This window comes from Zalophus californianus, chromosome 9 (genome assembly GCF_009762305.2).
Source record: "Zalophus californianus isolate mZalCal1 chromosome 9, mZalCal1.pri.v2, whole genome shotgun sequence".
NCBI lineage: Eukaryota > Metazoa > Chordata > Mammalia > Carnivora > Otariidae > Zalophus > Zalophus californianus.
This window is the reverse complement of record NC_045603.1, coordinates 8394733-8414210: the sequence shown is the minus strand read 5'-3', so window position 1 is coordinate 8414210 and position 19478 is coordinate 8394733. Positions and strand designations below refer to the sequence as shown.

Below are 19478 nucleotides of genomic sequence, written 5' to 3'. Positions count from 1 at the left end.
AATAACTAAAAATAAATGAAAGCAAATTTTCTCTGGGGCGAGGATTAGGAAACAGGTGATTAGAAATGAGAAATGTGGCCAAATGTGCTAAAAATACACACATACAAAATCTGGAAGTTCTTAAAATATTTACGTGTAAATTTCTCTATGGGTACTTAAGGGAAAAAATAATAGTTTCTCCCCTTAACCCCTAGGTGATGTAAAATTATATCTATTTGTCTCAAAAAAATTAAAGGAATATTTTAAAATTAATTTTGGTAAAAGCTACAGCAAAATTGTTCTTTTCTGTAGAAGATGGAAAGGCAAAAAAGTGGGAAAGTTAAATTTCATGCAGCATATGAAGTATGAAAGCTATAAGTCTATCAGCTAAAATTGTTGCAAAGGTTACAATTCTCAAGATCAAATACATAAAGGAAAAGCCAGTCTATTAAAATACAGTAACCCATGTAACTACTGAAGGATTTTCCTACTCCCCATTCTCCAGGTTTAGTCAGGACATCGCAGAAATAAATGTATATGTAACTGTAAAGGAGTTCATGTTGTTTGAAGAACTGCAACTTTGTATTTCCTGAAGTTTGTGTGGTCAAATTTGCAAGTGGAACATTTCATTACTACAGGTTTTGCACAAAATTTTACGAAACAAACCTACATTAAGTTAAAGCAGAACTGAAATCAATGCCTTTTCTGGCCACTTCAGGAATGATTTCCATATATTTTCCTATCACAGAATCCTCCTTTTCATTTAGATGTTTGGCTCCTTCAATACACACCATGGGTGGAGGGGACATTCTAGCTCCAAAGCTAAAATGGTGGTAGAATGCAGAGTAATCAAACAATTAACCCAGTTACCACATACCACATTTTTCTAGCATAATTTTGAGGGATGCAGAAGGTGCCACACCTATCAGCAGAATGCTTATTTTTAAAATGTCCCGGATACTAGCTTGTAGTTTCCCTCCTCCTGCATTTTCAAATCATCCCAGTATTAACATCCCTCATTCAGAAGCCTCACCCTAGTTGTTCTGAGAAAATGCATTACATTTGTCTGACACTCTGTGTGATACACAAGCAAGACCCCTCTTTCTCTGACTCTTCCGCCTCATCAAAGCATGAAAACAGCCAGAACTACAGCAACAGCTGGGGATCATTAAACCGACAGAAATAGCTTAGGAGACTCCGTTGGTGTGTGAGTGGGGGGAGGAGAGGCTCAGTATCAGATTAAAAAATCAAAAGGGCAACAGGAAAGGGGGGGGATCAGGTGAAGCCTAAGAAGTGTATCATACCCAAATTTCCTTTACACAGCCAAAGGGATGCACTGAAGCCAAAGAAGGGACAGGTGACTGCAGCTTATCTTGCTTAGCCCCCACCTATGCTCATATGGAAGGCTTAGTCCAACCTACAAATGCGAGTCAATGAAGACAGGTGGGGGTGGGAAGACAGGGGAGTCATGGCATCTCAACGGCTAACCCTGGGTCATCCCAGTCTGGAGGAATCTCTCAGAAGATGTGAGTCACTTCTGGGGCTGCGCTGACAGTAAAAATCAACTCCAAGAGGGGCAGGGGTACAAAAATACAGGCTAGTCCCAAAGTGGACTCAAGGATCGACCCAGTCACAAGGTATCCCTTCAACTGGGGAGGACCAAATGCTAGATGAAATGCAGGCTGTCGGGGCTGTTCATGCCAGCACACACCCACGCCTCCAATACTAGCTTTGTAATCTGCCAGGCCTCCGAAGGTCAGTACAGGAATGTGCCATCTGCCTGGCCCACTGCCTGAGTGTGTTCAGCACATATCTGAATGCCCTACAGGAGCTTTAGTCAGATCACTCCATGGGAGTGGGCTTGCATATCCTGATCTCTATGCCTTAGTCTGCTTAGTTGTAGGATCCTGGTGTATTCCTCTCCATCCTCACAATTGCTAGGTTGTCATTTAATACCAAGACCTATCCCACCAAGGCATCTTCTGCATAACTAATCTCACAGGACAGCAGTTTCAGACAGTTCCCCACCTGCAAGCCTGAACAGGAAATGATTCGATTGCAGATATTTTGACTGCAACTCTCTTTGGCAAGAGTGTTTGTTAACTGTGGGATTGCATGAACTTTAGCTGAACATTTTATTTGATGCATCTAATGATTTACTAGAGAAGGCTCTATGCTGATGCTTGTTTGCAACAAAAGCAACCACTACACTACCCTCTTCTAGAATGGCTTCTTTTCTAACTCACAAATCCACAGGAAAATATGCTCATGCATATTTCCAAACTATACCAGTTTTGGCTAAATAACTGTATTTGAACATGGTTTTCAAAAAAACACAGTAATTGGCTTATTCTGAATATTTTAAGTTAATATTACGAAGGGTAGGAGATCTATAAACATAAAACCACTACAGAGGAGACTAAAAGAGAGTTTATATACATATTTAGTTTATACACACACATACAGATAAAATATCTCACATACAGTTCATTTTAAGGCTGCATAACACCAAAGGACAGGATATGTGTCAACCACACTTGTGACTATAATAATTGTTCTCAGTGTGTGCAGCCTAGGTGGGAGCAACGGCACTAATACATCTCTCATCAACCTTTAACAGAGTACATTCTTCACAGAAAATATAAAAAAAGATGTCATAAATATCTATAATCAGTCACTTATGATGTACATGCCTTGGTACTAGGGACACAGCAGGAACTGAGAAGAAAAATAATAAATATAATAAAAATAACTAATAAAAATAATATAGGGGCGCCTGGGTGGCTCAGTTGGTTAAGCGACTGCCTTCGGCTCAGGTCATGATCCTGGAGTCCCGGGATCGAGTCCCGCATCGGGCTCCCTGCTCAGCAGGGAGTCTGCTTCTCCCTCTGACCCTCTTCCCTCTCGTGCTCTCTATCTCTCATTCTCTCTCAAATAAATAAATAAAAATCTAAAAAAAATATATATATATATAACACTTTACAAAGCTACTTGCACACATATGATCTTATTTGACTCTATGAGTTAGGATGGCAGGCATTATACCCATGATACAATGGAAGAAACTGGTTTGCCAAGCTTAGAGTAATTTAGCCAAACTCAGTTGGCAAGATCAAACCAAGAACTTCAAGTTCTCGACTATCAGCTCAGGGCTGGAACACTAGCTGCCTACCACAAAAAGGCTTTCAGCCCTCAAGGAATCAATCTCTGACACCTAATGCCTTGGCCAGTGTTTCTCAGATGTACCAAGTTTCTTCCCAGTAAGAATCTCACCAATCTCCTGGACCAGCGTCATATTCTGAATCTAATTCAAGAAAATCGTGGGGAGGGGCACCTGGGTGGCTCAGTCGTTAAGCATCTGCTTTCAGCTCAGGTCATGATCCCGGGCTCCTGGAATCGGAGCCCCGCATTGGGCTCCCTGCTCGGCAGAGAGCCCGCTTCTCCCTCTCCCACTCCCCCTGCTTGTGTTCCCTCTCTCACTGTCTCTCTCTCTGTCAAATAAATTCTAAAAATCTTAAAAAAAAATTATGGGTAAAGCTTATTTATTAATATCACTGACAATTAAAAGATCTGAGGGGCGCCTGGGTGGTTCAGTTGGTTAAGTGTTTGCCTTAGCTCAGGTCATGATCTCTGGGTCCTGGGATCAAACCCTGCATCGGGCTTCCTGCTTGACAGAGTAGACCTCTCCCTCTGCCCCTCCCCCCTGCTCAGGCTTGCGCTCTTTCGCTGTCTCCCTCAAATAAATATACAAAATATTTTTTAAAAAAGATCTGAGTTTCTTCTGAAGACTAGAATTATTAATATGAGATACTGAATAAAACTGAATTAGGACAGAGTGCTCAAAATATATCTGTCATTTAGGATGAACACATTTTTGCTTATGGGCATGATACTGCCCTCTAGTGCCAGGAAGCACAGTACCCTCAGCAGACTAACTCAGCTAATGCATTATTAACCACCTACTGTGTATAAACACACTTCACTAATAAGCACTTTAAAGGTGGGGGGAAAAAGAAAAATGGTGAAGCCAATCACACACATACAACCATAAAAACTGTATTAAAGAGGCCCTCAAGGAATTTATAAATGTAATAGAGAAGATAAGAAATGTAAAACAAATTCCTGTAATCAAGGACAGAGTTTTAAGTGCTTTGAGTCTGCAGAGAATAAATCACTAGAGTACAAAAAGGACAGGGCAAGCTTTGTAGGAGCAGCAGCATATAACCGTTTCTGGAGGACTTCATACACTAGATAGGAACAAAAACCAAAACCTAGATAGGAGCCAAGACCTAGAGGTAGGAAATACTATAAGGTTAAGAACATAACTAATATGTTCCAATTTAGATGGAGAACTAAGTTTGTGAAAAGGAGTAAAAGGAAGCTGGAAAGGCTGGTGAAGGTCAGACTGTGAAGGGTCTGAAACTATGCCATCCAATATGGTAGCCACTTACCTCATACGCTCTTCAAGTTAAAATTAAAAATTCAGTTTCTTAGTCACTCCAGCCATATTTCAAGTCTCAACAGCCACATATGGTTAGTACCTACCGTACTGGAAGTGCTGATACGGTACTGGGCAGTGAGCTGTACCAGAAGGTCGTATTAAACCACAAGAATCAATCTTTCAAGGCTTCTTCTAAAAATTGCAGTTCTGATCCTTGCCAAAGTCTATTAATAAAGAAAACCACGGGCCCTAATGCCATAAGGGGTAAATAAAAGTGTGGTTCCTATCCTTGTAGGCATTTCCAACTGTCAACTAAAACAACAGGAAAAGTATCACACATGGCCTCCTATGGTCCTAAACAATTCTTTTTAAAAATGTGTGCCAGCTTTTAGAATCCTTTTTTTTTTTTTTAACTTAGGAAAAAGAAAAGACAGAGCTAAGAAAACCATGAAAGAAGGAAAAGATTATCATCAGGCATTTATCTATAATAATAAAACACAAGACTGAGAAGAGTCACTTCCACTGGGTAGTTTTGAGTATTTGAAGGAAGAACTATCTTTATCCCTCAAACACCTGCTTCAGCCCAAAAGGAGTAATACTGGACATCCTTTATACTTTCATTATCTAATGAACAATCTATTTCTTCTGTGCAGTTTATAAAACAATCATTTAAAAAAACAATGTGTACTGGTAGAAAACATAGTATGAGTTCTCTCAAGATCCAACAGACATAAAGAATTCTAGATACAAGTTTCCAAGTACAGTATAAAATCAGAAAAACATAGTCAATTGCTTTGGCTAGTTGTCGAAAATTACCATTCTGATCCTATTTATGACAAGTCTGCATCTTTGTTCTATACACTGCTACACTTGAAACAAAGATATTCTTAATGTTCACACTGGGAATCTGAAACACCATAATCCTCTGGTTACAGAAAATCGACAGTAGCAGCCCAAAGCTTTAGGTCCTAAGCCATACTGTCTCTCTGCCTTTCAGATAATCTTCCCTGAAATGTTACTGTGGTGTTTCTTTGACATTAGTCTATAACACTTCTGGATATTAAAAAAAAAAAAGTCAACTCTCAATCCGTTTTTTAAACTATTCTCTTTGCAAACTGGGCACTGATAATCACTCATCTCCTCGTCAGTGGATTCATTCATTGCTGATGCCACAAGCTCAAATCGTCCTGTCAGATGTTAGTAAAGTCCCAAAGAAATCTTAACAATTCAAAAGAAATATCTAAGTTATGTAATCAATAGTGGAGATTGTGTATAAATTCTGCTAATGGACAACAGAAAGTTTTCCAAGCTAGGAGAGAGAAAATGTTGACAATTCTTTTCCATTCATATCTGTTAAAATTTGAATGAAGTCCCTATCCTCCCTTTTTTTCCCCATAACTCTGAGTTCTTCTGAAAGAATTACCGAACTTTTTTGCAGAACGCAAATGTGTCCATTCTACTCCCAAAGAATATTTTTCCAGCAGTTTCAAAATACAAAAGAGGGATGTTCACAAAGGAAAAATCCTTCATGGGTGTTAACCTAATAAACAGTTTCCTGCTATCTTTCATACATGTGGATGTAATTCTAATGTAACTCTACAATTACTAAAAAGATTGGTAAGGCCAGCCCAAACCGTTCACCCTAACCCAAACTAACATGCAGTGTAAGTAAAAAGCCTTCCAAGTATTATTTTATTCCAAATTATGGTATCTTAGTGTAATGAGATCTCAGAGAGTATCTATCCACTTTCAGTATTTGACAGAGAGAAGAAACTAAAGTCATCATCACTAGCTCCCTATTTGTACAGAACCTATGGCCAGAGTATGTTTTACTGATAAAACACTACATTTGACCCACATAAAGGGGAAGAATACCATCTTATAAAGTTTTTTCTTCCTCCTTCCATAATCTAGGTTCAGTACATGAGCTGTGCAAGGGTGGAAGGAAGGGAGCAAGAAAAACATCCTAAACACTGTCCCTATCAGGTCATGAAGTACACCCTATGGTACCATACTCAGTCGTCTACCTACTGAGGGCTCAACAAGCTTTAATAAAAACCCTGAGAGAGTAAACCACCCGAAGTCAAAGCTTGGACGGCTACAGAGGAATAAGGAGGAGATAAAAAGACTGCAATAAATTAAGGAGGAAACAAAAGCATGCAAATCCCAACAGGATAAATATGCCAACCTTCCCGAAAACTGTGATAAGGGGCCAGGCACACTGCTGAGTAGCTGTCCTTTCCAGGCTCCAGGACAATCCATGAGAGTGGCAGAATCCTGAAGGTGGGTTGATGAATCTTGGTCTTCTCCTCCAGCATGCTGGGGGAGATGTGAGGCTCCAAAGGCCAGTGTTGCAATAAACCTGTCTTCCTTACCTCACTCCTTAAAGAGGCCATTTATTATTTGCTGAAAATCTGATTAGCATTGCTCTTTAGGTTAAAGTGGGTACTTCATTTCTGCAGTGCTAACGGTTGTAAGAACAGCTAGATCCCAAGTTTACTTAAGGAGTGGGGCATTAAAAGCAGTGACAGCAGAAGGTCAGAATCAGTAAGTCTCCTGGAAAACATTTCTTCCTGTCAGCACTGGGCCTCGACACAGACACCTCCCTCCTCTACCCAAATGCCAAAAAGCAGGACTGGGATGATTTCAATGTGTAGAGCTGGAAGAGAAGAGGGTTCCCTTAGAGAAAATGCTCATAGCAACCAACCAACCTCATTCACCCAAAATAGTAAACAGTTGGTTTCTCTGCTCAGAACCAAAAGGCTTCTGCCAGACAAGCAGTATCACATGACCAGGTTCCCTCTTCTCTCCTCTGTCCCCTCCCTTCCTGTGCAAAGTCTGCACCAAAGTGGAACAAGGACCTATAACACTGGACTATTTTATTTCACTTGACATTTGTTTTTAAAATGTTTACAGATGAAAGATACCAAACTGGGAGGAAGGGCAGTCAGTACCAAGGGAAAAACTCACTAAGAATTTACTTTGAAACAAGCCACATCACAGCATCAAGAAGGGGTACCATAAACATAATGGTTAATTGGCACATGTGCTCAATGAATGAATAAATGAGTGAATAGACACTTCTTAGCAATTTGCAGATATTTTGGTGACAAATCTCTAAAAAAAGATACAGCTCAGTACATATTTGACTTTTTCATTTAGAAAGAAAATAAAGGCTCTTAAGATGCTAGCTAGTGTTAGAGACAATATAACTGCAACAGTAGCAGCCCACCAAAAATCTGAGATTCATACCCTTATTTACCTCAACTTACCTCACCATTTGATTCTACTCCTTAGATGTCACAGTCCCGTCATTCAAATCACTGGGTAGAAAATCGGTGCAGCTATACCAACAGACTAAATTGGAAAACCTTCAAAGCTAATTATGGAAACAGCCGCCATCATGACACTCACTGGCATTCTCACCTAAGGTGGTCAGGAAGGCCGGCAGCACAGCTAGAGCTTCTTCTCCCCACAAGGCTCCCCAGCACTTGAAAGCTGAGCAAGGCATAAAACATAAGAGGCATGGAAGCAAAAACCTCTAGTGGAACAATCTGTTCTAGGAGGAAGACAGGCGAAGTGTAAGAATCAACTGTGTGACCATCATCTGCCACAGCTCCTACACAGAGGGCCAACCAGTGGGCTTTGAGGTAAGAGTTGCTCCTAATCATCTATCCCCTTGCACTGTAAAATGTTCAATAAATATCTGTAATATGGAAAGAAAAAATGAAAAAGAAAAAATATATCAGAAATCCTTAATTTAAGCAACATCTTTTACCCCGAAATAACCATGTGAAGATAATAATTTGGCCAGTGTCAGAATACAAATGCTACCAATAAAGAATTTGCCAGTGAGGATGAGGAGCAACTGAAACTCGCAGACATTACTGGGAGAATACAAAATAATGATTTGGGAAAATAGTTTGGAAGTCTCTTATAAACTTAAACTTGGATTTACCATACAACTCAGTAATCCCATCCCTGAATACTTAAAAAGGGAAATGAAAACATATGTCCACATAAGGAGCTGTACATGAATATTCATAGCAGCTTTATTTTAATTGCCAAAACCTAGAAACAACCGAAATGTCCTTCAACTTGTAAATGGAATAAAAAATGGTGGTACAGCCATAGGACAGAACACTACACAGTGATAAAACACATGAACTACTACCACAGACAACATCATGTATGAACCTCAAAAGCATTATGCTAAGCAAAAGAAGGCAAATGCAAAAGGCTACAATACTGAATTTATATGAAATTCTGGAAAAGACAAAACTATAAGGGCAGAAATAAAATCAGTGGTTACCAAGGCTGGGGAATGGGGGAGAAGACTGTCTACAAAGAGGTACAATGGAACTTCTTGATGGAAATATTCCATATATCTTGATTGTGGTGGTGGTTTACTTTTTATCAAAACTCACCGAACTATACCTGTAAAAGGGATGACTGTTACTGCCTATTAACTGATCTCAATTTTTAAAAGAAAGCAGATTACAAAATACCATGCATAGAGGCAGAATGGAATAATAGCAGTTAAGAATACAGGCTCTGGCGCTAGATAGCCAGGGTTTAAATCCTGGCTCTACCACTTACTAGCTGAGTGACCTGAGATCCTTAACATGCCTGTGCCTCCATTTCCTCATCTGTAAAGTGGGGATAATAGTATTTACCTCATAGCGTTACTGTAATAAATGAGTCAACACATGTAAAGCACTTAGAACAGTGTCTATCCTGCGTTCAGTAAATGCAAGCTGTTGTCATCACCCAATTATGTAATGCATACATAAACATGTCACTGTGCACAGAAGTGATTGGAAGGGTAGTTACCATCTGGGTGGTGGGAATAGGCTGACTGTATTTCCTCTTTTTCTCCCTTCTGTTTATCTGTATCTTCCAAAAATTCTACATTAAACAACTATTGCCTTTGTAATAAATAAAAATTTTTTTTCCTCAAAAAAACATTTTTTTCAAAATGAAAGAAAGAACACTGGGCTGGGACTCAGGAGTTCTGTTTTTCAGCTGTGCTGCTCATTACTTAGTTTATGACCTCAAGGTGTCACCTTTGTCTCTAAAAAATAGGGGCTACAGCAGATAGGATGTCCTCCATTCCTAAAATGGAATGGTTCTCTAAGATTTATGGTGAGACTGGGCAAGCTATACCCTTTATTTCGTTTCACTTTTCTTTTCATATTTACTGTCTGCCTACCATGTGCCAGGCTGTGATACAGACAGATGAAACACCCCAGCCCCTGCCTTCATGGAGCTTACAACAGGCTCTAAACAGAGTCAGACTCGTACCCAATCATACAATCTGTCAGCATGATAAGTGCTCTGATGGGAACTCAAAAAGAAGACCTAGCTGGGTTTGGAGGAGTTAGAGAAGACACCTGACCTGAGACCTGGATGGTTTAAAAGAAAAAAAAAAGTCAAACTAAAGATGGGGAAGGGACCTGCAACCAAAGGGAGAGGAACATACAAAAGCAAAAGGTGTGAAAATAACAACTTCTTGGGGAACAGAGGATAGAGAAAAAGGAAACAGAGAAAGGGCATTTTTGACAGCAGTATGGAAACAAAAAGAACCAACCCCAGCAGGGGGAGGTTGGTCAGGAAGAGGGAAACGGGTACTCAGACTGTTGATAATTTCCAGAAATCATATGGGACTATAAATGATTTATTCTTATTCAAATGTCTATATATGCAACGAAGAAACCTGGTAAATATTAGTCTAAGATGTACTTTACTATACTTAGAAATATAGCATATACTTAGAAAAATTTTACAAACAAAAAAAGTCAGTTCACTTCCATATTACATGGTTAACTGTACATCCTTGTTTATTCAGTAAATAGTTATTGTGTGGGGTGCCTGGGTGGCTCAGTTGGTTAAGCATCTGCCTTCGGCTCAGGTCATGATCCCAGAGTCCTGGCATCGAGTCCCTGTTTCTCCCTCTGCCTGCCGCTCCCCCTCCTTGTGCTCTCTCTGACAAATAAAATCTTTAAAAAAAAAAAAAAAAGTTATTGTGTGTCATACATATGCTAGCTGCTGGGGAAAAAGGGAGACACAGACAGAAAGCAAGAGAACCAGATTCACTTTTTCTTCTGTCCAGGATCTAATGAGACCTTCTACTTCTCAGAAGCAGGACAGAGGCAATGTGACATAGTGGCTGAAAACTCTGACTTGGAATTGGAAAAATCTTTGTATAAATTCTTGCTCTTACCACCTACCACCACTCTTGGCTTTGGGTAAGTCACTTAACCTCACTGAGCTCTCATCTCACCTGAAAAATGGGGATAACAATACCAAATTAATATGGTTTAGAATGAATTTAATGAAACAAGCAATAATCAGTATGTCAGCCATCCAGAAAATGTTGCAGAAATGGTTCCTTTTACTAATTTTAATGTTCCATCCCAAGATCTCCCAATATATAGACACAAATATAATCACAGGGTAGAAAGCAGGGGGAGTAAGGTAAAAGGTCTATTATAACATTACTGAATTTACATTTTAGTGAATTCACAACTGTTTTCTCATAAAGATGTCATGCTTGGAACTAACATTCCTGAAGGATTTCTCAAACTGTTAAAATCTGCCTATATTACATGACCTAGGAAATTAAATAAAAACCATCACCCAAAATAGGGAGCCAGTCACAGTCTCTTCTGGGATTCCTCGTTCTAACACTGAGTCATTTAAAGAACGGAGACAAGGCAGAGTACTGATAAGCAGTCTGAACACGAGTGTGGAACAGAGGTGCCAGACCACACTGCAGACCAATGGTTTACTGCAAGCAGACTTTCTGAAACAGAAAAACCAACATGGAAGAAGAGTTTTCTAACTGGCTGCACCTTTTAGTAATCACGTTTTTCAGGAAAAAAGAGGCACAGCAATTAATGTTTCTCCACTGCTGCCTCCCTATAATCACACATACTCAAAATTACTCTATCCATCCTTTAAAAATGTTTATTTCTTACAAATGACTTCAAGAACTAGAGTGGTCATTTTAAGATTTTAAAAGCAGAACATACCACACAAAAAGAAAATGTCTTTGTGACATTAGAGCTTAAGAGCCAAAATGATCCTATTTAAACTTCCCCCCATGAAGTTTCTTTCGCAATGAAACCAAGCTGTGATACTTCAGCCCAAACAGAAGAATTTAAGAAGCAGAGGAGGACCTGGACAGGATTTTCAAGTACAATTTTTCAAGTCTACAATTTTTTATATGGCAGTAAAGGCTATGCTTATAAGCAAAAGAACACCATACTTTTCTATCTCTTTCTCTTATTAGTGTACAATATCCTTTATAAAGATCAGTCTCTGTAGAGAATTCTCATGCTACCAGGGAAGCCCAGGATCTTTCTGCCTACCTAATCCTACAGAGGACATCTGGCTACTCCCCTTCACTCTCCCTCCTGTCATCAGTCCACAAGGGAATCTGGCAGCTAGTGAAGCTTCTGAACCACACAAGCACCCCTGCTACGCTCCACTCTGCTTAAAGGTCTCCAGTACCGTGTGCTGGCAAGAAGAGCCTAAAGAAAACACAAAGACAGGTTCTTCCTTTTAGGTGCAGGAAAGCTGAGCTAATGAGATCTGTTCACCAGGGCTTCCCCATAACTACTTGTGATAGACCTAGAACATACTACCATTTGCTCTTTTTTCAGTGATCCAGGTGTCACCAGGCAAACAAGCTCTCCAAATAACGAACTGGCAACAAAATTAGAAGCGCACAGTTCAGGGGGGGGAAATCTATTAGATAGTGTCAAGCTACGTTTCTGCTGGTTCTTTCTCATTACTTCATGGTCTTTGATTCCTCACATCTTTCAAAGTTGAAAGCTGCTAGAACTCCTCTAGCATAAGGCCGTCACCCCTCACTCATCTCTGAAGCGAGAGTACTACATGCTCATTCTTCTGCCAATCCAAACATTCTCCCTAGAATCCAGGCTGCCCAGCAGTCACTTGCTCACCAGGTTACTCCTTTTGCTTCACAGACATCAATGCTCTCTCTAGTTCACATAATACACAGAAGCTCCAATCTGAAAACAGTACAAACAGGAGAGCCACTTACCTACACAGTGCTTGCAGTCTGGGAATCTGAAAGAAGTTTTGGCCCTTTTACATAATGAGTTTACTGAGCTCCCTAAAAGGTACTGTACTCAGAGAGTCAGTTCCTTTCGAATGCTTCATAATTTTAAAAAGAGTGGTGTCCTTCATCACACATCTTAACTTGAGACTCTGATACTATTCAACAACAACAACAAAAAAAATTTTTTAAAGTAGGCTCCATGCCCAGTGTGGAGCCAATGCAGGGCTTGAACTCACAACCCTGAGATTAAGACTTGAGCTGACATCAAGAGTTGGATGCTCGGGGCACCTGGGTGGCTCAGTCAGTTAAGTGTATGACTCTTGGTTTTAGCTCAGGTCATGATTTCAGGGTCCTGGGATCAAGTATTATGTCTGGCTCCACGCTCAGCAGGGAGTCTGCTTGAGATTCTGTCTCTCCCTCTGCCCCTCCCCACCCCTCAATCACACTCTCTCTTAAATAAATTAAGTGAATCTTAAAAAAAAAAAAAAGTCAGATGCTCAACCAACTGAGCCACCCAGGGGCCCCCTCACCCCCGCAAATTTTTTTGATCAAGATTGTACTGCAAAGGGCGCCTGGGTGGCTCAGTTGGTTAAGCGACTGCCTTCGGCTCAGGTCATGATCCTGGAGTCCCGGGATCGAGTCCCACATCGGGCTCCCTGCTCAGCGGGGAGTCTGCTTCTCCCTCTGACCCTCTTCCCTCTCGTGCTCTCTCTCATTCTCTCTCTCTCAAATAATAAATAAAATCTTTAAAAAAAAAAAAAGATTGTACTGCAAAGAAGGTACCAACATTTCCCAGGATACTTTTTTTTTTTTTTTAAGATTTTTATTTATTTATTTTACAGAGAGCAACACAGCGAGAGAGGGAACACAAGCAGGGGGAGTGGGAGAGGGAGAAGCAGGCTTCCCGAGGAGCAGGGAGCCCGATGTGGGGCTTGATCCCAGGACGCTGGGATCATGACTTGAGCCAAAGGCAGACACTTAATGACTAAGCCACCCAGGCGTCCCCCAGGATACTTTTTAAAAAATAAACTATCTAAGGCCACACAGATTCAATGAAATTTAGATGAAAACAATTTCATAGCTTTAAATGTAGATGGTGAAGAACTCAAAGTTGGACTGGGGATAATGAGCCTTCTTTGTAAAAGTTCATTATTTTAAGAAAACAAATATATTGTTTTAAAATTGAAAACTGATTTTAAAAATTAAAAAAAAGACCACTTGCTTTGTAATTTAAAAAAATTAACAGATTTCTCAAATTTCTTAGGTCTCAAATTCTCAGATAAGAAAAATGCTGCATCTGCTCAGAATTCAGGCCATGCTTCTGAACATATCAATACATCAGCCTTACTGTTAGGAAACAGTAACTTTTCTGATTAATAAAACTAGGTGAACAGTGAGGAACAATTAAAATTATCTTTAACCCTTATATTTTTATGAAAAGCAACAGAACCAAAAATTATTTTCTGAACCCAGATCTTGTATTTAAACATCATCCCCACAAATTTAAGCAATCAAAATGACAAGGGGAAGCATAGCAAAGCAGTCACTTAAATAAGGAAAAGCCTAGAAAAGAATTTGGCCAAACAGAATCTTCAATTTAGAAGTGCAAGATGTGTGATAAGGGGCACTCCACTCTTTTTAAAATTATGAAACACTCCAACTTGGAATTGACTCCAAGTATACTATCTTTTAAGAAACACAAATCTGCCACCTGTTCATGTCCATCATTTTTTTTTAAAGATTTATTTATTTATCGGGGCACCTGGGTGGCTCAGTCGTTAAGCGTCTGCCTTCGGCTCAGGTCGTGATCCCAGGGTCCTGGGATCGAGCCCCGCATCGGGCTCCCCGCTTGGCGGGAGGCCTGCTTCTCCCTCTCCCACTCCCCCTGCTTGTGTTCCTGCTCTCACTCTCTCTCTCTCTCTCTCTCTCTCTCTCTCTCTCTGTCAAATTAAAAAAAAAAAAAAAAGATTTATTTATTTATCTGACAGAGAGAGAGAGACACACACAGTGAGAGAGGGAACACAGCAGTGGGAGAGGGAGAAGCAAGCTTCCCGTGGAGCAGGGGGCCCGATGCGGGGCTCGATCCCAGGACCCTGGGATCATGACCTGAGCCGAAGGCAGCCGCTTAACGACTGAGCCACCCAGGTGCCCCTCATGTCCATCATCTTAAAACCCTGGCTCAAAACTTACCTTTTCCAAGAAACTTTCCCTAATTAACCTCAAAAAACTTTGGTCACTCCACCTGCTATACTTTCAGCATAAAATTTTCTCTTATTTTGTAGCATGACTACATCTACCTCCAACTGAATGCTAAGCTCTTTGAAGAAAAGGATTAGTATCTTTTCTTATTTTATTTTGCCACAAAATAGGGCTCTACCCACCATAGGGCTCTACCCAATGGATACTCAATAAACATTACCAAATACCCACAGCTTCCAGTCCACTATCTTTCAACCAATGCTCACCAATTATCAAACATTTAGCAATATTATTTCATTGTCAGATTCTAGGGAAAGGGAAGTGGAAGAAGATCATACTCAAATTAGTCCCTGGGTACTGATAATGCCTAGACTGTGGTGGTCTATATTTATGTTAAAATAAAGCTTAAAAAGTATTCATGAGTCTTATCCAAGCTCGTCCATACTGTATCTTAATCAAGACACTGCATGGTATTAACAGGCAGGTGCTTTGAAGTCAAAGGTGTGACCCTTACCTCCAGCACTTATCACTAGGTTCCAGTTTCTCTCAAAGTAAAATTTTACTTAACTTGAAGGACTGCTGTTAAATGAGATAACTATTTAAAGTACCCACTAAGGGGGGGGGTTAGTCAATATGGGGTAGTTATCATACTGTTAGAATTATGATTAATTATAAGGCTAAGAAAAATTATTCATAATATGAACTGTACTACATTAAAGTGCACTATGGCATCAATTCTCTGGTTAAATATGGTACATAAAATATAATCCCTTCTTGAATGTGATCTGTTTACCACTGTGATAAACTTCCCCAGAAAGTGATCTCTGCTACACGGTAATTTGCAAATGATCTGGGGAAGAAGGTTTTGCACAGATGCAAAGACATATTGCCCGGCAAAAGTCAGTTTTATTCAACATTTTCATATTAATAGATGCCTTAACTGAATGCCAGCTTTTCACTGTTAACAAACTATTGTATTTGTCCCCTGATCCCTTACAATCCACACCTCTCCAGCATTTCAAGATGTGGCTACAGTGTCCAAAGAGGCTGGACTTTCATATGGCTTATTCAGCAAACTTGTTAAGAATCCTAATTAAGTCCTGATTGGGGAGAGATTAAAGTTAACAATGAGCTATCACTTTCCACCCATTAGATCAGTCAAAAATTTAAAAGAGTTTATAACACCTATATCTAGCAGAGAGGTGGGGAAAATGGTACTCTCAAACATGGCTGGTGGAAATGTGAAGTGTCACAATCTTTTAAAAAGCAATTTGGCTATGGCAGCTAATGAACTTGAAAATACATATTCTCCCTAATTCATCAGTTCCATGCCTAAGAATATGCACCACAGAACTACATACATAAAACATATGTAAAAGAGAGGTTTATTGCAGCATTTTTCATCATGGCAAAAAAGGAAAGAAGTAAAATGAATATAATATCCATAACTAATTTAATAGTCATTAAGAATTAATTTGAGCTATGTCAGATGATGTAGGATTTCCATTAAGTATTGTTTATTTTATTTACTTGAGAGAGAGAGAGAGCACAAGCAATGGAGAGGGAGAAGAAGGCTGTCCATCAAGCAGGGAGCCCAATGCAGGGCTCAATCCCAGGACCCTGGGATCATGACCTGAGCCAAAGGCAGCCGCTTAACTGACTGAGCCACCCAGGTGCCCCCCCCCCATTAAGTATTGTGGAGTGAGAATAACAAAAGGGGGAAAAAAAAGCGTGTAATTTCATTTAAAAACAAGTCATAGCAAAAAAGAAAAAAATACTGTGTGTATTTGTATGTGCATATGGATCTGCAATAGGATTATGTGTGTGCAGAGAAAAATATGGAAGGATATACACTAAGTTGTTTACATGGTTTGGGGGTAAAGACTCACCAGTGTGGGGGGAATACTGAAGAAGAACAGAGGGAATGCTAAGCAAAAAAGTCTGCACTTAAAAAATAGGGATGCAAAATTTCAGATTTATGCATCTATGTACAATTATGTTTACATGTAGACTGAGGTATAAAGACTTAACTAAATTTTAAAAATAGTAATAATCCCCTAAATGGAGTGATGAATCATGACTTTAAAGAATTTATCCAATTATCTCATTCTGATTGCTGCATCTGTCAGCTGGTATTTTTTATACCATCTCTCTAAAATTAATGACCGCCCCCATCTATCACCACCTTCACAGTTTCCACAGCAGTAAGCACCATCAGCAAATGGCTAACACACTGCACTAGCTACAAAGCAAGCACAAGTGATACACAACAATTTACTTTATAAAATATAACCATGAAACACTGTTGAGTACACTATTATTTCAATTCTTTAGTGGCCAAATACAATAAATACTGATCATGCTTATTATGGTTGGTGAGTTCTGACTAGAATAGATGTTGGCCTCCATCAGCACCTTGTTGAAACCTACCGTGCACCCAAAGAGAAGCATACTCTAATCTTAGGAACAAAAATGTATCCCCAAACCCCAGTTAGTATAGAAAAAACTATGTTCTCCACCTTAAATAAACTTCCAATTGAGATACATCAGAAGGCATTTCATCCATAGAAAGTGGCAGTGTGCAGAAATAAATCTTATTGGGAATACACAAAACCATTTTTTCACACTCCACCAGCAACTGTGATTTAAGTTTCTCTTATTTACTTAATCAAATGGGAGATGAAACTGTCCTCAGCTGCTGCTAGGAGAAACACTCTTCCCTAGAAGCCACTATGCTAAAGTTAACAATAGTACATGTGCCGGTTACTATTCTGTGTGCTTTACACATATCAACTCCTTTAACCCTCACAAAAACCCAATGATTCTTTTTTTTTTCTTAAGATTTTATTTATTTATTTGAGAGAAAGAGAGAGCGAGCACAAGACGGGGGAGGGTCAGAGGGAGAAGCAGACTCCCCACTGAGCAGGGAGCCCGATGCGGGACTCGATCCCGGGACTCCAGGATCATGACCTGAGCCGAAGGCAGTCGCTTAACCAACTGAGCCACCCAGGTGCCCCAAAACCCAGTGATTCTTAACCCAGGGCAATTTTGCCCCCAAGGGGACATATAGCAATTATCTGCTTGTTACAACTGGAGGGTAGCTACTGACATCTAGTAGCCAGCAGCCAGGTAATTCTGCTAAATACCCTACAACACACAGGACAACCACAGACAACACAACCCCAAATGTCAACAGTGCTCAGGCTGAGAAATCCTGCAGTGAGCCCATGAGGTAGGTACTACTGTTGTTCCCACATTTCTGATAAAGAAACTGAGGTACCGAGAAAATAAGTAACTTGCCTAAGGCCACAGATCTAACAGACGGCAAAGCCAAAATGTGAACCTAACAGTGTAGCTCCAGAGTTTATCCTCTTATCCCTTCACAAGAAAGATGCTAGTTAGGAAGCTTACCCACAACTTTCTCTCCCCTTCCTAGATTTCAGGCTTGTTTGGAAGAATGAATTATTTATCTGTACGTTCATTCTAAATTCCATCTACCTGACCATCTATCCACTCAACGAGTACTCACTGAGCATCCACTATGTGCCAGATACTGCTCAAAGCAATTCTAGGTGAATAAGACCTCTGTCCTTGTGGTACACAGGTTCCTCACTCATATACAATTCCCCCACCATCCTTATTAGACTCTCACCATCCATGTCTCTTCCCTTTCAAGATTTTATTTCATTTATTTATTTTTTATTAACATACACTGTATTATTAGTTTCAGAGGTAGAATCTAGTGATTCATCAGTTGCATACAACACCCAGTGCTCACTACTTGAAGTGCCCTCCTTAATGCCCAACACCCAGTTACCCCATCCCCGCACCCACCTCCCTTCCAGCAACGCTCCAGTTAAGAGTCACTAATGGTTTGTCTCCCTAAGGTTTTGTTTTTTTTAAGTAATCTCTACACCCAATATGGGGCTCGAACCTACTACCCTGAGATCAAGAGTTGCACGCCCCGCTAACTGAGCCAGCCAGGCACCCCCCCGTTTTATTTTCCCTAATAACACACATCATTCCTAATAATATGGCATACATTTGCTTGTCGTTACTGACCTCCCTTACGAACAGAACTCCACGAGAGCTCTACGTGCAGAATTGAGAAGTCCACCTGGCACACAGTAAGCATTCAATAACCAGGTGTCGAATGACTGATGAACAAATGTCTTTTCAATCTAACCATTTCCTCATGACTGCCACCTCTTACCTGGACTTCCACAACTGGCTCTTATTTGGTCTCCCTGCCACCTTTCTTAGCCCCCTTCAATTTATCTTCTACACTAAAACCAGAATCATCTTTCTAAAATGCAAATCTAATGCCACACCTCTACTCCAAACCCTTTAATGACCTCCCGCCGCTCTTAGGATAAAGTCAGAACTCCTAACAAGGCTTTTAAGGCCCCCTTGAATCTCAAAGTTACGTTCTTACCACTCATCTTCTCAAATTTAATTGCTGTAGTCATGGAAGTAGCAGTAATAGCTAACATGTATTGAGCACCTGCTGTGTGCCAGGCACTAATCTAAGGGCATTCTATGTCCTAAATCATTTACTCCCAAATTGAGGTAGGAGTTATGTCTATTTTCAGATGGGGAAACTGAAGCACAGAGAAGTAACTGTCCAAGGGCAATTAGTAATTGGTAAGGCCAGGATGTAAACCCAGGCATTCAGGCTCCGGAGCCCTCACTCACATCCATGATCCTATGCTCTTTTTACCAACTCTAACAAAAGTCCCTCAGCTCCTCGAATGCACTATTTCACTTCAC

General features: G+C 40.1%; 1 protein-coding gene across 7 annotated transcripts in view; it reads right to left on the bottom strand.

The window, feature by feature from the left end:
- Positions 1-19478, bottom strand: part of MRTFA (myocardin related transcription factor A) — a 193547-nt gene that overhangs the window by 51387 nt on the left and 122682 nt on the right. Inside the window, exon 1 of one of the 7 annotated variants that reach the window (XM_027592263.2) lies at positions 7835-8091. The exons of the other annotated variants lie outside the window; for them this stretch is intronic. Within the exon in view, the coding sequence (XP_027448064.2) occupies positions 7835-7931 (97 nt within the window). The 5' untranslated portion in view covers positions 7932-8091. Of the gene's footprint in view, positions 1-7834; positions 8092-19478 lie in introns of those variants that run through there. 7 annotated transcript variants of the gene reach the window in all.